This window comes from Citrus clementina, unplaced genomic scaffold (assembly GCF_000493195.1).
Source record: "Citrus clementina cultivar Clemenules unplaced genomic scaffold, Citrus_clementina_v1.0 scaffold_1, whole genome shotgun sequence".
Taxonomy (NCBI): Eukaryota; Viridiplantae; Streptophyta; class Magnoliopsida; order Sapindales; family Rutaceae; genus Citrus; species Citrus x clementina.
Genome location: NW_006263303.1, coordinates 3,532,633 through 3,550,334, shown reverse-complemented (window position 1 = coordinate 3,550,334; position 17,702 = coordinate 3,532,633). Strand labels below are relative to the sequence as shown.

At 34.3% G+C, this 17,702-nt stretch overlaps 2 protein-coding genes across 6 annotated transcripts; both read right to left on the bottom strand.

Annotated features, from left to right (window-relative positions):
- Positions 1–982: 982 nt before the first annotated feature.
- Positions 983–3,142, bottom strand: LOC18055038 (glutamyl-tRNA(Gln) amidotransferase subunit C, chloroplastic/mitochondrial). The gene is made up of 5 exons (XM_006450688.2): positions 2,806–3,142; positions 2,635–2,675; positions 2,428–2,483; positions 1,427–1,478; positions 983–1,347 (listed from the first exon to the last, which is right to left on the bottom strand). Exons 1-5 carry the CDS (start codon positions 3,037–3,039, stop codon positions 1,272–1,274), a joined length of 459 nt encoding a protein of 152 aa, XP_006450751.1. The 5' UTR covers positions 3,040–3,142; the 3' UTR covers positions 983–1,271.
- A 1,871-nt stretch (positions 3,143–5,013) lies between these two features.
- Positions 5,014–16,601, bottom strand: LOC18055037. Of its 5 annotated transcripts, none has more exons than XM_024178574.1 (19): positions 16,432–16,601; positions 16,261–16,335; positions 15,929–16,048; positions 15,786–15,829; positions 15,303–15,514; positions 13,265–15,138; positions 12,009–12,224; positions 11,256–11,918; positions 10,932–11,167; positions 10,615–10,825; positions 10,327–10,482; positions 9,840–9,997; positions 9,556–9,748; positions 8,917–9,308; positions 8,109–8,289; positions 7,495–7,724; positions 6,272–6,935; positions 5,899–5,977; positions 5,014–5,602 (listed from the first exon to the last, which is right to left on the bottom strand). In XM_024178574.1, exons 1-19 carry the CDS (start codon positions 16,432–16,434, stop codon positions 5,298–5,300), a joined length of 6,012 nt encoding a protein of 2,003 aa, XP_024034342.1. In that variant the 5' UTR covers positions 16,435–16,601; the 3' UTR covers positions 5,014–5,297. The 5 variants fall into 5 exon arrangements, 3 of the variants coding, with proteins under 3 accessions (XP_024034342.1, XP_024034343.1, XP_024034344.1); XM_024178575.1 differs by having other exon boundaries at positions 9,565–9,748; XR_002904038.1 differs by having other exon boundaries at positions 5,582–5,602; positions 5,899–6,185.
- Between the last annotated feature and the right edge of the window lie 1,101 nt (positions 16,602–17,702).

Sequence of the window (17,702 nt, the reverse complement as noted above, 5' to 3'; positions counted from 1 at the left end):
CCGGTAATTCGTTTCAGAATGAAAACATCATAAACTATAATAAAATTAATTAACATATACTATAAAATATTAAAGAGTTGTATTCAATTGAATTTGATTTATGTTATGATAATATATTATTTTATTTATATTATTTAAGATGTTTATTATTTGTTTAATACTTATAATTTGTAAAGGCATAAATATAAAAAATATTAGTTTTAAGATTTTTAAGTTAAAAAAAACCAATTTAATATTTATTTTTAGCGATTCAGACAAAAGAATAAAAATATTATTCAGATTTAAACATTTAGTTTTATTTAGAATTCATACTAATTCAGATCTATTTAGATTTCAGACAAAAAAGAAAAATGCCACCTTAATTAATAATTGATTGAATTGGATTAATTATGATGAACACGTTTAACCTAACTTACATAAATAATAAAAAAATAAAAAAATGTTAATTCTCAATTACAAAATTTTAAAAAGCCTAAATGTTTTATATTTTTTTTAAAAAGAATTCATTTAATTCTCGTATCTATTGTTATAGATTTTAATTCTAAAATTAAAACAACTTTCTCAAATATAAATTCTCTGTCAAAGTATTTCTTTGATTTATTTATTCTTATTTTTTTTAATTTATAATATTAAATCGTTTATTTATTTTCACATGCACTTCCAGAAGTTCATTGTTGAAATTAGTGAGTAAATTTTTATGTTATCATAGATTTATATTTTGTTTTAATAAATGTCATTTTAAGTTTCATATATATATTATTTAACTTTCAACCCAATCCAACTTGATAATTTAAAAGTTGAATTAAATTAGATTAAACATATTTATTTAACTAGATTGAATCAACTCATTCAGTAATATGTTGGGTTAAATTTTCAGAGACTCCATCCAACCCATCCCATGATCATTATCTGTTTCAAAGCTGTGCCCTCTCCTCCGTTGTCTTTCACTTGATATGGTTGCAAGTCCTTCAAAGCTAGGAGATACACAGTGGTCTATTGCATTCGTGATAATTCTAACACCATATCCTGTTAAAGTCGGTCCCGTGAGATCAGAATCTGATCGATTGTATTAAGAAGGCGACAAAATTTTTCGATGATAGGTTCAACGGAGTTAACAAAAAATTGATGAATAATGAGTACAATTTTGTTCTTGCATTTTTCTCTCATGTTGTGGGGGAGGGGGGGGGGGGCGCTATGAGAGCAGTCTTGGTCTTTCCCAACTGGATTAGCTAAGAACCCCAACAAAAGAGAAATCAACTCCCTATACGGCATTACTCTTTGTTTAAGACTTTAGGCACTTTGATATAAGGCTCGTCATAGCTTGGAACAGCAGCTATCATGGATTCCCTACACAAATTTTAATCTGATCAGACTTCGTGCTCCAGACACAACAGAGCAATAGCCTTGAAGAAGAAAACCATCTCACCTGTTCTTGAATGTTTTGGGAATGTCTTCCCTCAAATAGCCAGTCTCAGAATCTGTAAATTCAACAGAGAATGTCAAAACATATTGGAACTGCAGATCTAAGCTACACCACTTGACGACGATCACCATCTAGGAAAGCTTATTTCCTCCTTTGACTTAATGCCGACAAATCTGTCAATATATGAAAAATAATAGTTTGGTACAATAACAAAATATCTTCTGGATAGTTTTCAAATATCAAGCAGGCATATAAGTTGGTGAAGCTATACATTGCACGGTAACCAGCTAATGCTTTCTGCCAGCAGCTAGGACACTCATTTTGCTACCATTTCATGGGATCACTTCAGTTATTGGAATAACATGCCAGACGCATTCCATTTACAGTACACTCTTACTGACAGAAGGCAGAATAATTGAATAATCAAAGAAGTTCCACCAGCACAAATTCTGGGATAATAACACAAGGTGTTTTTTTCCCTTTTTGAGCCTAACATAACATGTTTGAAACAGAAAGAATTAAAAAACTCTGCACGATGTAGGGGCAATCAAGAAAGCCACATATCTCTACACATGTCCTCAGTTCAGTACGTACCACTAGCACTTCACTAAGAAGACTAATACTAGTTACAATATCACAAAAGCACATTATGCTAGAATTCATATAAAGAGAACACATATGCTATTAATGGGTGATTTGCCAACATCAAGCAATCCTATGGTAAGTCTATATAACTACCATTTGCTGAGTGCTGACTACGTTCAAATTTTTTTTGCATATTTTTAAATTCTTAATCTTGCAAATCAAATTGGTTTCATAGGAATGAAAGATGCAAGTATCACTTCCAGTCGACCATATTTTAGTTTTACTACCACCATGTGTGCAATAGTGCAGATAATATTATTTGACAAATAACAAAAAGGGGATAAAAAAAAGAAAAAAAGAACAGAAGCAAATTTTTCCAACCCAAAAAAAAAAAGGAGGTTGAAAAGGGTTCTTAAAACCTGCTCGAAGGGCGGGATCGACACTGTCGAGATCAACATCTTGGAGTTGTCCAAACCTGCCCAAAAGGAAAACGAAAAAAACCCAAACCATTCAAGAAAGCTTGAAACAAACAAGTAAATTTAAAACCGTTGAACAAAATAGTAATGTTACAGTCACACCAAAACACAACAATAGAGACAAAATTTCAAGCCGCCGGCCCAACATACCAGTCTATAACTTGTCGAATTTTGGGAGCAAATTCTTCAACCTGCCATTGGAATTTATGTATTTATTCTTATTAAAAAAAACATAATTAAACAACTTCAAAACTAATGATTGGAGAAGAAAAGTTAAAATGAAAAGTGAATGGAGGCATAGGAGAAAAGAAAAACGAAAACCTCATGAGGGGTGAGAGAGATCCGAGCAGTTTGCGCCAAACGAGGCACGTCTGGAGGTTCAAGAGAGGACCTTGTGGTTGTTGTTGAGCAGTTTCTGGTTCTGTTATTATAATCATAATCATAATAATAATAACGAGTGGGCATCTTTGAGGAAAAAATACTCCCTTTTGTGTTGTTAAAAATGTGATGCTTTGGCGCTGCTCCTTTCAGCAGAAGCAAACCCCTGCTCCCCATTTTTCGTACTTCTTTCTGTTTTGAGTTTTGCTTTCAGCTTCCTCTCTTCTTCTTCTTCAAACTCTTATCCTATCAGCTAAGCACTGCATTGAAAATTACTTTGAAATGTAACCCAAACAACTGTGGAATAGACTAACTTGTCCTTTAAGGCTACGTTTGGGGCACTAGCTTAGATTGAACGAACTATTATGATTGGATAATTCAAAAAAAAAAAACTATTATGATTAGACTATATTAGATCGGATTATATAGTGTTGACTTATGTTTGATATAGTATTAAATTAGATTATATTAAATTAAATTTAAATGAAGTTAAATATTATTTAAGTTAATATTTGAATTTAAATATCCACTATCTATAGGTATTTAATAAAAAAATATTATAATTAATTAAAAATAAAACTAATAAGAAAATTATACATACATATTCAATTAGTTATTGGGTAGTCACAATTAATAACAAAGAAATATAAATTATTTAATTAAAGGTTATATCATGTCATTAAATAAAATAAATGAAACTATTCAACTAATAATTTTTAAGTAAATTATGGATAAGAAAAAATAAATTATTTAATTAGTAACAGTAAAAGATATAAATAAATAAATTTCAATTATTTAAAAAAATAGCGTAATAAATTATCAAAAATATCATAAATGGACAAATATTTTTCTGCTGATTGTATAATCCTATCTAAACCCATATGAAAATTGGGATTACTAATCCCATGAATTTAAGTTTAAAATTTGAATTTAGTCCATTAATCCAATCCAAGTGAACACGCCAAACATGAGATTAATATTTTGTCTCAAAAATTGGTCCAATCCTACACTTAATCCTAAGTAACAAACATAGTTTAAAGGTTATTTTGAGTTGACAAGATGCACAAAGTGGAGTAGTAGTTTTTCAAAATAATTTTATTTAATTGGTTATTTAAATCTAAAATAATTTTATTTATTTGACTGTTTAAATTCAAATATTGAAAAAATATATTTTTGCAGACTCTTTATTTTTATTTTTTTTAAATCTTGATATTTCAGTTTCCCTTTCACAACACAGATCGCTTATATTTTTTCTCCCTCAATTTCAAGTTAATAAAATAACATTTGGCTCCCTATATTTTAATTAAATCACAATTAAGGAGACTTATATTAACCTCTTCAATAAAGCCACCGTGGTAAGTGATCTGGCCATCACTAGCAAAATTTCCATTGGCCAAGTCTCCCTCTATTCCTCCTCATACCGAGGGTTGGTCATTGGTAAATCTCATTACTTATTAATGGCAGTGTTTTTTGGTTTAAATCCAATGTTTGTTTTTCTCAAATTCAATATGATTCAATCTTAAATTTGATTTTATAATTATTTTTTTTCAATTCGATTCAATCTAATTAGTTTTAGCAAGCAATCTAATTCTTTCTTCATTTCACATAAACAAAATTTAAATAACATATCTATTATTTCCACTCAAGAAATTTTATTAATTAAACTAACTGACGCCAACCCAATGTAATTAATCTAATTATTATAGAAACCTACAAATATACATTAATATTCAAAGATGAAGAATATATATTCTGCTACCATAACAACATAAAAATTACCAAAGTACTGTATAATAATCTTAATTGATGAAACTTATAACCCACTTAATTCATAAAATTCACTCATAATATACGAGCAATACTATAATTACATAGTAGGATGTTTATATTATATTTGAATTGATGTATCACCAATTATTATTACATTTGTATCAGTATGTTTATAGCTTCACTCATAATGTATAATTATGATACATAAATCCAATGAAAGTTAAAATGACCTGTCTTAAAATTTAACACATAAATCCCTAAAACAATTCAATGTAATTAGATTTTACCCAATCAAATCCAATCCATTTATAAGGTGAACTCAATCAAAATGGGATTGGTTTGGGCAATTGATTAATTTGGGTTGGGGAGCGAAATGATAACTCTGCTCAAAGCTCATTACTTATTAAGGACCTATGCCAAAAACTTACAAACTGTTATCTTTAACAGAAATTTTGTCAAAACTCAGGAAAGCGGATGTTATACTCCCTTGACTTTTGTATTGTACGGGCGGCTGCCTCACTGCACAAAAACTTAAAAAATTCCCTGCACATCTAAACATATTCTTTTCCTTTTTCTACAAAATTCAGAATCATGTTTCCATTACAAGAAGGATTGATATGCAAAGCTTTAAATGGTTAGTAAAACAATCAAAGACGATAAAGTAGTCAGTCTCTGTCCTGATTATCCCCTTCTTGCGCTCGAGGACTCCTTTCTGCATCAGCATCGCTACATAGCTGTAGCGGGGGAGCAGTACTCAAGGTCTTCTGAGACTCAGCAGCAGAAGGAAGTGCCAAGACGTATTCTGCATTCTCCCTTGGAGAAACTGAAGCAGGAGTCACTGAAGTAGGTGCTATGGTAACCGGAGTTATCTCTGCAGATAATTGTGACTGTGAAGCAGGTGCCACTACAGTTACAGGAGCTGTTTCTGCTTCAGTCCCTCCAGTGTAGCCCATTCCATCTTTAACACCACCTGCAGTACATTATTTTAGAACAACCATCAAAATTCGAAAATCAATAAATCTGATACTGATGAAACTAAGTTTGGAGGAGGGATGGCTGCAGATTTCTTGTATGGCATGACAAGACAAGATCGCTAGGCCCACAATTATGAAACTTAACATCTTGAAAATCCAGTTTCCTAATCTCATAAACCAAAAACTATTCATCTGTAAGGTCTATTTTCTTTAAGGGAAACGTTGGGGAACCTAATTGCAAAACCAGCAGATGAAAAGATGTAGAAAGAACGCCATCCTGGAGTAATCTAACCTGTATGAGTTATGGTTGCAGTCTGAATGCTTGTATTTGTGGGCACAGGTGAAGTTCCGGTTCCCTTTTTCATCTTTGACTGCAAAGAACCACCATAAGTCCATGATATTAATCCTCTGTTTTCCAGTACACGATAACATTAGAACAAACCAAGTATCCTGGCTCATGTTTTCATGTTAATGATGTGTATGTTTGAAGTGGCAAGCCCTCCCTCTTTTTCAATGGTCAAAGTCTTAAGACCACTCTACTTCTAGCTCCAAATGAACTATAAGAAACAGGGAAGCAATCTTTGGAGCAAAGTAAATACCCCAAAAAGGAAATTATATACCTTTGGGACAAATAAAACCACAAAAATGGACGTTTGCTTTCATACCTTCACATTTTCTTCACAGTGCTTTACAACTGCCGAGATGCTTGCACATCGGCCTTGCAATAACGTGTAAGACCACAAAAGAAGTTTCCTAGGAATGCTAAGATCAACATTTTCAACCCCATCAATACCTGGTTGAAATTGAGCTTCCGATGCTAGCCGAGATGGCACCAAATAGAGGTTGACACCAGATGGGAGTGTTACACAGGAGCTTTCCCGATAGAAATTGTAAGAACTTCTGAGCATAGCATAGGCAGTCTCTAAGTTTTCATCCACAGCTTTCTTCATTATTATATTCTTAATTTTGCTCAATGTTGGGTTCCATTTTTTTTCAAGAGTTTTCAAATGAATTTTGTCTTCAAATGATGAATTCCAAATCTCATTTATCTGCAGATCAACACAAAGCAACTGGCTATTTTCCAAACCACCATCCATGGAGTTAGGAGCTTGAATCCCACTTAGGGGCAGAGAACGCAAGGGAGTGATTGATGCCAAACTAATTATAAGAGATCGACACCAAGCAACTGAAGCATGCCTGCAGACTTTTGCACAATTGCTATTTGACAACTTTGGATTCTTGAAGCGCTTTCGAATCTTCTCATTTATTGCCTCAAGAGTTTCCAACTTGACTTTGCTTTCCAGCGATACAATATGTTCATGGAGATAACTGGATCAAAGGTTTATATAGTTTTAAATATAAATAACTATCAGAAAAATGAGTTGCACTCATGAAACTCAGCAGTTACAGTATTTAAGGGTAATACACAAATACAGCAGCAGTAAATGTCCATTGTCTCTCAGGACTATAGATTGCTGAAAACTCAGGTAATTCAAAATTTGAGAATTAGATGTCCAACAAACAATGTTGGTGGCTATACAGAAAAGCCTTGATTGAAATATTAGAAAGACTTGGTGGAAAGAAAATGAATCCTTGGTTAGGATAAAGGAGAAGCAAATACAAATTGCGGAAAAGGAATTATGGAAATCTGCCCAAGATTGAAAATGTTTTTTCTTTTCCCTTTTATCCAGGTGGAGCATGGGTCAGTGCAAGTTAGGAAGAAAAAAATGATAATATTCTAATGATATTTGGATTAAGATATTTAGTAGTATTTGTCTAATTTGGGTTATTTGACTCCAGTAAAATTGCTCTTTTATTATATTGACTATGAATAACATTGAAGGGTTTCTCAAAAACAACTTCAGAAATTATGAAGAATGCAAATTACCCGTATAAGCTGCTCTCTGATATTTCTGGACTCATTATCTCAGGTGCACCACATATCTCAGGCCACAGGTTCCCCTGTTCCATAAACAAAGCAAATATCTTTTCCAGTACCAGCTCAGAACTGCTTCCAGCACTTGAGTAAATGATCCCAGAATGATGCATGGAAGAAAGCAGGGCCCTGATGTACCTCCCAAGTGCCACCGGTACAAGATCTTCAATGCACAATGAAAACTGGGTTCAAAATATAAGTTAGATGCCACTTGAATTTCTGGAAAATGCATGCAACATTCAGAGTAGCACTGCCTTGCCATTATAATATTTAAATTCATAAAAACATTTAACCTGGCCTGCATACACAGGCATTTTTTGACGACAAAGTTTCATAATAATTAAGTTCTCCAGTTCAATGAAGCTTGAGCTTCTTGACTCATATCCATTGAATATTTTTTATTACTATAAGGGATCTAGGGTATGTTTGTTTGAAGGTAGTCAACAGAAGTGTGATATTGAGCTCAAAAGGCTACAATCACTGATGCATTGTTAATAAAATAATAATAAAGTTTTCTATAAAATGTCAAAAACTTTAGCCAATATTTAAAGGGATTGATTTGTTACCCTTTTGTCTGCCCGTAGAGAAACATAAGCACGTTCAAGAGTACAGACATCTCCAGTTTCTTCCAGTAGTTTCAAGTAGAACAACAAGTATTTCCTGATACAAGTAATAAATTTTCTGGAGCTTTCTGGCAAGTTAACTTCAAGAATTTTTTTATTCCCTGCCAAACCTGCTGTCTTGCGCCTGATATACAAAGCAAGAAAGAAATTAGATGCCTAGTATTAAACAGCATGAACAGTAATAGTCAATAACAGAATTATTGGCACTGCAAAATAATGAAATAACTCGATTTTGTTTTACATAGCATCAAAATGAGCTTCCCCCAACCCAACCTAAAAATAATATAACAGTCATAATTATTACTATTATTATTAATATTATCATCATAAGGGAGATGTTGTTGCATGCATTTGCACAGTTAGAATTTCTAAAGTTGTTCTCAAACCTATGAATAACTTAGACATAGTAATTATTACTATTTTTACTGATATTATCATCATAAGGGAGATGTTGTTGCATGCATTTACAGTTAGAATTTCTAAAGTTGTTCTCGAACCTATGAATAACTTTTAGTGTTTACATTCTCTACATTGCACTAATTTCACATTCTCTCACATCATTGCTGCATATTAACAGCAACAGAAATCAAGAAAGACATAAGTCTGAACTGCTGGAATACTATGAGCACTCCAGACAGCTCCATCTAGGACCAATATCTTCTGTTAAGTTATTAGCATCCAATGTTTGTACCTTCAACTCAAAACCTGCATAATTCTAAGTACAGAATGGAATTCGGGACCATGACTATACCTTCCTTTTTTGACCAATCCATCAATTTCCCACATATTTATTGTAAATGATGACCTAGAAGACTTGAAACAAAAAGAAAGTTCCTCCTTTGCCTTCTCCAGATCCCCCACCTCGCCTCTCTTATACAGTCCTTGAGAAAGCATATATCTAGCCTTATGAAAATGTTTGAGATCCCCTTCAATGCAAACTTCCAGAGCAGAGAGGCAATCATTGTAAAGCATGTGCCGGACCTCTTCAACTCGAACTGATTCCTTATCTTTTCTCTCCTCAGCTTGCAATTGAGGGCTTCCATCCTTAGCTTCAGGTGAATGAGAAATTTCAGAATCCATTTTGCTGAAGATGTTCATAACAGCATCCTTTGTAGATTGATTATAGGAATATGCAGAAAGAACCTAGAATAGGAAGCAAATAATAATAAGATAAACATGAGGTGGCCAAATTAAAAAACTAGAGAATTAAAATCACTGAATTACACATAACTCACAGTAATGGAAACCCCAGACACACGTGCAGACACGTTGCTAATTATTTATAATTTAAGTATCAGGTATAAAAAATGTTCTAATTTTAAGATTATAGGGAAAAAGGAAAACTAATCATAAAGAGGTTTTCAAAATGGCAACATGCTTCAAGAGGGACCTTTAAAACCTCCACATTCTGTTTCCCACAAGTCCAAAGCAGCTTTAAGCGAGAAGCATGCATCCTATAAAGAGCATCTACAGCTGACTGATTCAAACCAATAGCCTTATCATAGTATGATAACGATGTCTCATGTGAGTATCCCAGCTTTTCACATAGCTTCCCCATATAAAACGCGTATGACCAATCCTCCCTGTAATAAATGGAAATTTATATCAAAATTTCACAACATAAATAAGGAAAAAAAAAGGGTCCAGAATATCAATTACGAAAAGAAGATATACTTGTGGGAGAGGGCTTTCTTAAAATGTTTCAACGAGTTCTCACAAAACATCTTCCATGCAGCATCCTTTGAGGGAACAACAGATCGCTGATCATAAAAAGGCACCACATTCTGCAGGCTGTCATAGTATACTAATGCCAGTAACTCGAGTATCTCGCACTGGAATCACAATGGTTAGATATGCTATATGAGAATATAAACCATTTCACTTGATAATAGAACAACTCACTGAAGTCAGTACAAATAGATAGGTACCGAATCAACTACAAAATAGCCACGTCAGCTTTATTATCATCACTTGAGTAATTAGATGGATGTATCTAGCATTAAATTGCATCAAGAGGCAGTCTTACACAATCTAATTCCAATATCACACTTGTCCCGTGTGTTATTTTGGAACATCCCATATATCTAAGGATAGTTTCTGCAGTCCCAAACCAATAAACTTAGAAGCAACTGTTTACAAAAGCACAGATAGAGTGTGAAACCTGCTGCTCTGATGTTTTCGCTAGAGCCAAACTCATTAAAAGACAACGCCTACTCCTCCTTCGACTTGTCTCAACTCTTTGAGGTAAAGTAACATTCTTCCTCCATCCTGTTACATTTATGTGCTTACTGCCATCATTTAGCAACAAATCGACCTCCTGCTTTTGTGAAACTGATTATTAAAAAAATAATCACATAATGACCAGGGAAGTTTTCGCAACATCCCAAAATAAGATACTTATAATTTGTGCCACAATCATATCTGAAACAACAGACAAACAAAATCTTGCCTCGTCATAAATATTTGCAAGACGTTGCCAACTCTCAAAGCGCAGAGGATTATACAGCAGATCAAATTTAAAGAGATTAGCATTTTGCTGTACAAATTCTTCTCCTTCCTTGGTGAGTACAAAGCCAGGCCATTTATCAGTTGTACTCATTTCCTCTGCCTGTGCTAGGTAATAATACAAGTTGCGGTATACTTCAAGATATGGCTCAGAGCTGTAATATTATCATTACACAAGTAGACACGGCTTATTCCTAAAGAAATAAAAAAGATTCATGATTTTAACCACATTTTGAATGAAAGGAATAAGCTAACATATACCTCCCAGATGATGGTGCTTTAAACTGTTTGACCCATACTATATCACGAAATATTATCTTCATTATGTTTCCAAGATAGCCATCAGATCCAGCTTCCTCTGAGATTATATCTTCACATAAATCAAGATCATCTAAGAACTTGTCTATTGCATTTCCAGCCAAGACATCTTCGGGTGGTTGTGGAAAGTGTTTGCGTATAGCTCTTAACACTCGACGGAGTTTGACCAATCCAGTTTTCTAAAACAAAAGCATATATGAAAAGCACACATTAAAATACAGCAGAACTTGAAACAACATGTGAATGAGGAAGAATGAGAATACTCACAGAAGAAGCCTTGGCATACGGCAGCACATACTGGAAAACATCAGCAGATTGTTCCTTGGTCTGGTAATCTCCTCGACTAGTATTCCTGTGAGTTACTAAATCATCCTCATATGATGAATCAGATCTGAGATTTAGACCATATAAACAGTAAAAGCACTGGTCTAAAGCATTATCTATTATGAGCTCAAGTTCCTCCCGTTCATCTTCTGAGAGTTCATTTTCACATTGAGTGCATGGGTTACTATTCTTTTCTCCTTTGTCATCATTGTCCTCATTATCACAGTGCCCATCAGACCCTACTCGCAAATTTTCTTTCTCTAGGTCTAAATGAGATGGCATTTCATTAGAAGTAGTCCCTTCAGAATCATCCTTCTTGCCAGCAACAGTTTCACGTGTTTCAGCCCCTACCATTTCCAAATCCATTGCATCTGATCTTATTTCATCTTCAGATATTTTGACATGATCATCATGAGAAAGCTGCTTATCATATTCAGCATTTTCCTTGTTTGAAGAGCTAAAGTTAGATTTTAGTTTCGTATTCAAGGCCAAGAGATGTTTTATTGCAAATTTCAGAAATGTTCCTTCTTCCCCTCCATCACCCTCGCCCGCACAGCAGAGTCCGTACTCAGAAAGCAAGTCATGGATTGCTGCAATTAATGTTACCTAAACAGAAAAAATAAAGTCAAAAATAGGAAAAAAAAAGAGGATAAAGGCAAAAAGAAAATTATTTACTAAAGGATTAACGATATTCACTTGAGTTTTAACAGGGACTGTAGGGTTAAGATGTTGAAGTTTGCAGAATGCAATGGCCGCATTAACGAAGCAGCATTGTAGTTTCTGGTCAGTTTGATCAACATTTAGAGGCCCAGAAAATTTTTTAGAGAGAAAATTGCTTGCCACATTGTACATGACTGCCAGCAGCAAACATTGAATATCACAAATGCTGCTCACTAGAACATTAAAACCATTCTGCAAGCAGAAAATTAATCAATTATAACTCAGGTAATAACATCTTTAAATTCAATATTAGTATGTTAAGAGAGAAAATGAATCAAGAAAACCAAATTATATAAACCTGTAATGCAATACCAGTCCCAAAATCATGACTTTATCTCAATATCATTAATTTCAAAGAATGTCAACCAAAAACCAATGAAAATTATTAGAATCTATATGAAAATGTGTTACCACACTTACCTAAAACACAATGTAGCATCTGCACCAGATGGTTGAACACTACACCTTAACAGCTGAAAAATATTCTAAAGTATTTTAGATAGACTATTAGTTTTCAAGTGACTGAAGTTGATCATGTGGAGAAGTGAGTTGATAACTTAGATAGTTATGTCTCTCCATGCTAAATAACATTCCAAGTTTTCTCTTCCAATTCACATAAAAAGATCGTTACAAACAAGACAAAGTCAGATATGCATAATGCAAAATTAGCACACCTGCTTGGTGGTGAAAAGATCCATTCACAAAAATGCCCCATGGAAGTATTATTCTAATTTGCACATCTTAAGCAGCGTTACCCATTGCGATGGTTGATGTTCATCTGGGGAGGGGGGAAAAAGGACAAACAAACATCAAATTGGGTGATCCGGAAATCTACGGTAGCAGTCTCTGGCTATTTCAAAACAAAAAGCAACACCAGTCTCTCTTCTACTGACGAAATAACTCTTAATAAAGGATCTCTTTCCAACATATTTCAACCTATACTTTGGTTATGAATTCAGGGAAATGTAGCAAGTCGGATAAGCATCTACAAAGAAAGATATAAAATTTCAGTTGTAATGCAGTTAATACTGTAAAAAAGAAAGGGTAATAGTCTTTTAAAAATGAAATTAAAAGGAGTGACAATAAGCGGTCATAATTATTAATGATATTAATATCAATGACTACATCATGTGCATTAGCTATTTTTAATAACAAATTGATATGCAAAAGGGCAATACCTCAAAGTATGTCTCACAGAAAACATTGATTGTTAAAAGTAAAAAATAACTTACATAATCTCTAGACTGATCAATAAAGTTCTTCACTTGCGATATGCAGTGCAAGATTGCTTTTATTTCGTCTGCAACCAAGTGATACCACTGTTTGCTTGAGTTTTCTGTTGATACCATATCAGAAGCAGAGTGCATTTTCAACCCTGAATTCTGGAAGAAGGTTTTGCAAGAAGCAAGACTGGTATCCATTCCAGAAACAGCCATGAGAATTTGTAGCTTACGGCGGTGACAACTGAGATACATCTCACTGTTCATTGGTTCTGTCTTCTCACAAGCTAAGATTAAAATGTCTAAAGCTAATAGTTCAACAGATTTAATTCCTTCACTTTTATCAGCACCAGGTAAGGGCAATAGATCAAGATGAACATCTTTCGTAGAAAATAGAAGTGGAGCCAGCAGGGTCACGCATTCAGAATACATTTCCTTCTCAATCAATTCATCTAGTGTCTTCTCCAGCAAGAAATCAATCTCTAATAAATTAATTTCATGAAGAATCCTTCCAATAGTTATCTCTCTAACAATTTTGCAGTGTGGCAGGCAGATTGAACTTATAGAATCATTCATATTTTCCTTTTTCTCGAACAGAGACAAAGCAATACAGAATTGTTCATGAGCTTTTGATTTCTTACCATCCAAAATAGATAATCTCCCACTCAACCAGAAGTACCTAACCCAGAAGGAACTCTTATTGGTTAATAAGGAACTGTCCAAAATTGAATCATTGCAAATTGTGTTGTTGGCTGACGCTCCATTTGTACCTTGGAAACTCTCTTTTGAAGAGCAGTTTACATTGCCAGGTGCACAGGTGAAGTCAAATGGATAATCCAATGATACCGATTCAATTATTTTACAAAGATGATAGGAAGCCTCTGACATGAATTCAGACTGCTTAGAAACATTAGACGGAGAAGACCCAAGGTCATAATACAACTCAGACAGAAATAGACTACATTCAGGGGTCCTATCAAGCCCTGAATATCTGGTCAACTTCTCCAATTCCATGAACTTGAGAAATGCATCGTGGCACGTAAGGCTTCTTCTTGCGGCATGTTCTAAAAGCAAGTGACCCATATGGTACGCACCATAGTTTTTTGAAGTTTCTCGCACAAATGTAGTAACATCACAACATTCTGTATCCAAAGAAATAGCAGCATGATTACAATCTTTTTTTTCTGACAAGCCAGTGATAAAAGATTCAAGAAATTGAAGTACATTTTTCGGCACGTCCTTATCGTTAGCAAAATCTTCTTCTTCTTTCCCGGGTTTACGGCTCCTAAGCCTTTCAAGTCGAGTACTCCGCCTCTCCAGTGGTTGTTCTTCAAAAATATTAGTTTCCTTTTCTTTAATGATACATCTGTCAGAGTCACTCTCACCAACATGCATGATTTCCCCATTTCCAGATGAGTTAGTTCCTTTCTTTTCCCCAAACCCCATGACCATTTCTGAACTAGTAGGCAAGCGAATAGCTAATCTGACATCCCCAGATTTGGGTGCTTTCTCAACTCTCATCTCAGAACCACACCCATTTAATGGACACAAGATATCTAAGAGTGTGTCAGCTAGAGCTGCCCAGGAACTTTCTGCCAGACACAATTCTATGTTCTGGTTCAGCTTTTTACAAACAACACCCTCATCAAGAATTTCAGCAGCTGCTTTTCTCTTGTCAATAAATTTAAGTCGAACATGTTTGGGTTCCAGCTTATCGATACCTCTTGGTGCATATGGAACTGGCTCTGTCTCTTCAATAGTATTTTTAACATGCAAAGCACGAGAATGTGATGGCCAATGCCTCAAAATTAACTCAGCAACAGAAAGACATGCAACCTCATCACCAATAGCAATGAGGACTTCTAATAGTTTCTCCATGCAATTCCCTGTACAATTCATCGAGGAGAATTGATAAAATGTCCAGAGTAAGTCAGGAAATAAGGATAATACGTAGACACATACGCAAAAGTAGAAACCAAAAAGGAGTAAATAACGTTGATAAAACAAGCTAACGATTATTAAATAGTGAAAGAAATAAATAAATGCTTACAATTATTGGGGCTACATAAAAGCCCTTGCTCAAATGCCCAACGTGAAATACTCAACAAACCCATTGAACAGGCTAATGTTCCTAATTGGTTCCAAACAACAGAGTCTTTGGTGTCAATCTCTACAGCTTGAAGATAACAGCGTAGAGCACTTTCATAGTGACTGGAACCTTGTTGAAGGAAGACAGTGGCAAGGTTCTTCAATGCCAAAAATCTGAAAAGATATATACATACACAGACACCAAAAAAGAAATGATTGATATAGATATTCCCACTACAAAAGAAAGCTCAACAAGTAATAATCATTTCTTTAACGTTAAAACCAACAGCTAAATCATTCAATCTAAAAGGTGACAGTGTGAGAGTGACTGTCAATCCTGATATAAGAAAGGAGTAATTAACCCAATGGGAGCATAAATAATGAGAATTATAACTCAAAAAAAAAAAAGAAAAAAAAAGCAAATGTATGGACATTGTGGGTTAACCTGAGCTGCAATAGATGACCGTCACTGGATTTACCGTCTGCCGCCTGAATAACAAGAACCATTGTCAATGAGTACAAAACTTGAATCAATCACAGAACAAACACAGTAGCACATAAAAGTTCCACAAAAAGAAAAGGAAATACTTGGGCATTTGCTATCAGAGGATCTTTCAAGACAGATTCTAACAATTCCTGAGCCTTGTCATATTCTTTAGACTGTAACTTGAGAAGTCCTTCGTGATAAGTTTGTGTAAGATGAGATTCCTGAAAAATTATAACACCTCATCAATTGTGCTTTTTTTTTAAAGCTCAATTACATTAGTCTCAGAAACCCTAAAAGCAAGCAGACCAGAACATTTACATAGAAAATTTATGAACAAGCATAATTTCTCCAAACAAAGACCGTGACGAGGCGAAATTGACACAAACAAGCACCAAAAAACGTGCACAAGAAATAGAGAGAGAACTGGACGTGCCTGAGCTTCTTTAGTAGGAGCCAATGGTTCCCATTGACCTGTGGAATCGGTATCATTGATAGCCGCGATTGAGAACTGAATGAAATTCGGCAACAGTTTGAATCAAAATCCAGAAGACGAAATCATTAAAATTTGAAGGAATCAGAAGAAAAGCCGAACTCATGATCATACCATTTTTGGATTTCTTTCTGCAATTGTTCTTCTTAATTTGGTTTGTTTCCCTTCAGAGCTTAGGCGGGTTGCAGTTGCACAGACTATATAACCGCTATCTTGTTCTTTTTGTGCGGGGTTTGGGATTTTCGGAAAATAGCCTAATTTAGCAATTTGTAGAGAGAAATACAATCTTTTCGATTCATATATATATTATTTTTTAAACAGTTCCTATAAATTTACTTATTCTGACTGAAATACCCCTTATTTTTTACGTTAATTCTCTACAGAAACTAATTATATTTTGCGATACGATAGTTCAAATGTTCACCCTCACGAATATTTGAGAAATACCTAATCTATTCACAAATTAATGAACAAAACGTTTACATCTGCTCAAAATTTATTTTTACGTGAATCCCTAAAAGAACTCCACTGAATTCCGCCCGGAATATCGAAATACCCGTCCAAACCGGTCGATCTTTGCATGTGTGAATATTTTTAATTGCCTACAACTGGATTAGCTTTCAAAACTAAGTCAATGCGCCGCCAAAATCAGCATCACAATGGTTTTATAGAGATTGTTATCTTACATAATCATGTAAGATACATAATTTTTCAATAACCGTTTAATAAAAATTCAACGATTGTGGAAATACAAGATAATAAAATTATATTATTTTTACATTTTCATCCAACAACGGTAAAAGAATCATATATCTTACGTGGTTATATAAGAAAATTAAACTCTAATTTTAATTTATATTAAAAAAAAAAAACCCATAACATAAAACAAAATGTCGTAGTGTTTACGAAGATTGCCAAGCAACTAAAGCTCATAGTAGCATCGCTTTGAAACCCTGCCTCATGCAGTTGTATTAGACTCTGATATTTATCAAAGCAGATTTCCCTCTAATTATTAATTCTGCGATGGCTTACATGTACATGCAACAATTTGCTGATTGTGTCACACATCTGGCTACAATGGGATGTACATGTCCTACGGTACATATGTATACTGTTATTAGCCAATGAATCACTCTGGAACCTCCAAAAGGTCGCCTACAGTATGTACCATGTGGTGTGGCCTATTCATTTCATTTTACTACTTTTGGTTTGGTTTCGTGAGGATGAACGCCCATTGCATGTACTAGATCTATAAGAGACCCTTCTAGCTTCTCTCTACTAATACAATTCCAAATATGCGAGAACCATTACAGGCGTTGCCCGCCTTCTCCTTAGTCATTAGTTTCCAATTCGTGGAGATGCATTTAAAAGTTAAAATAAAAATA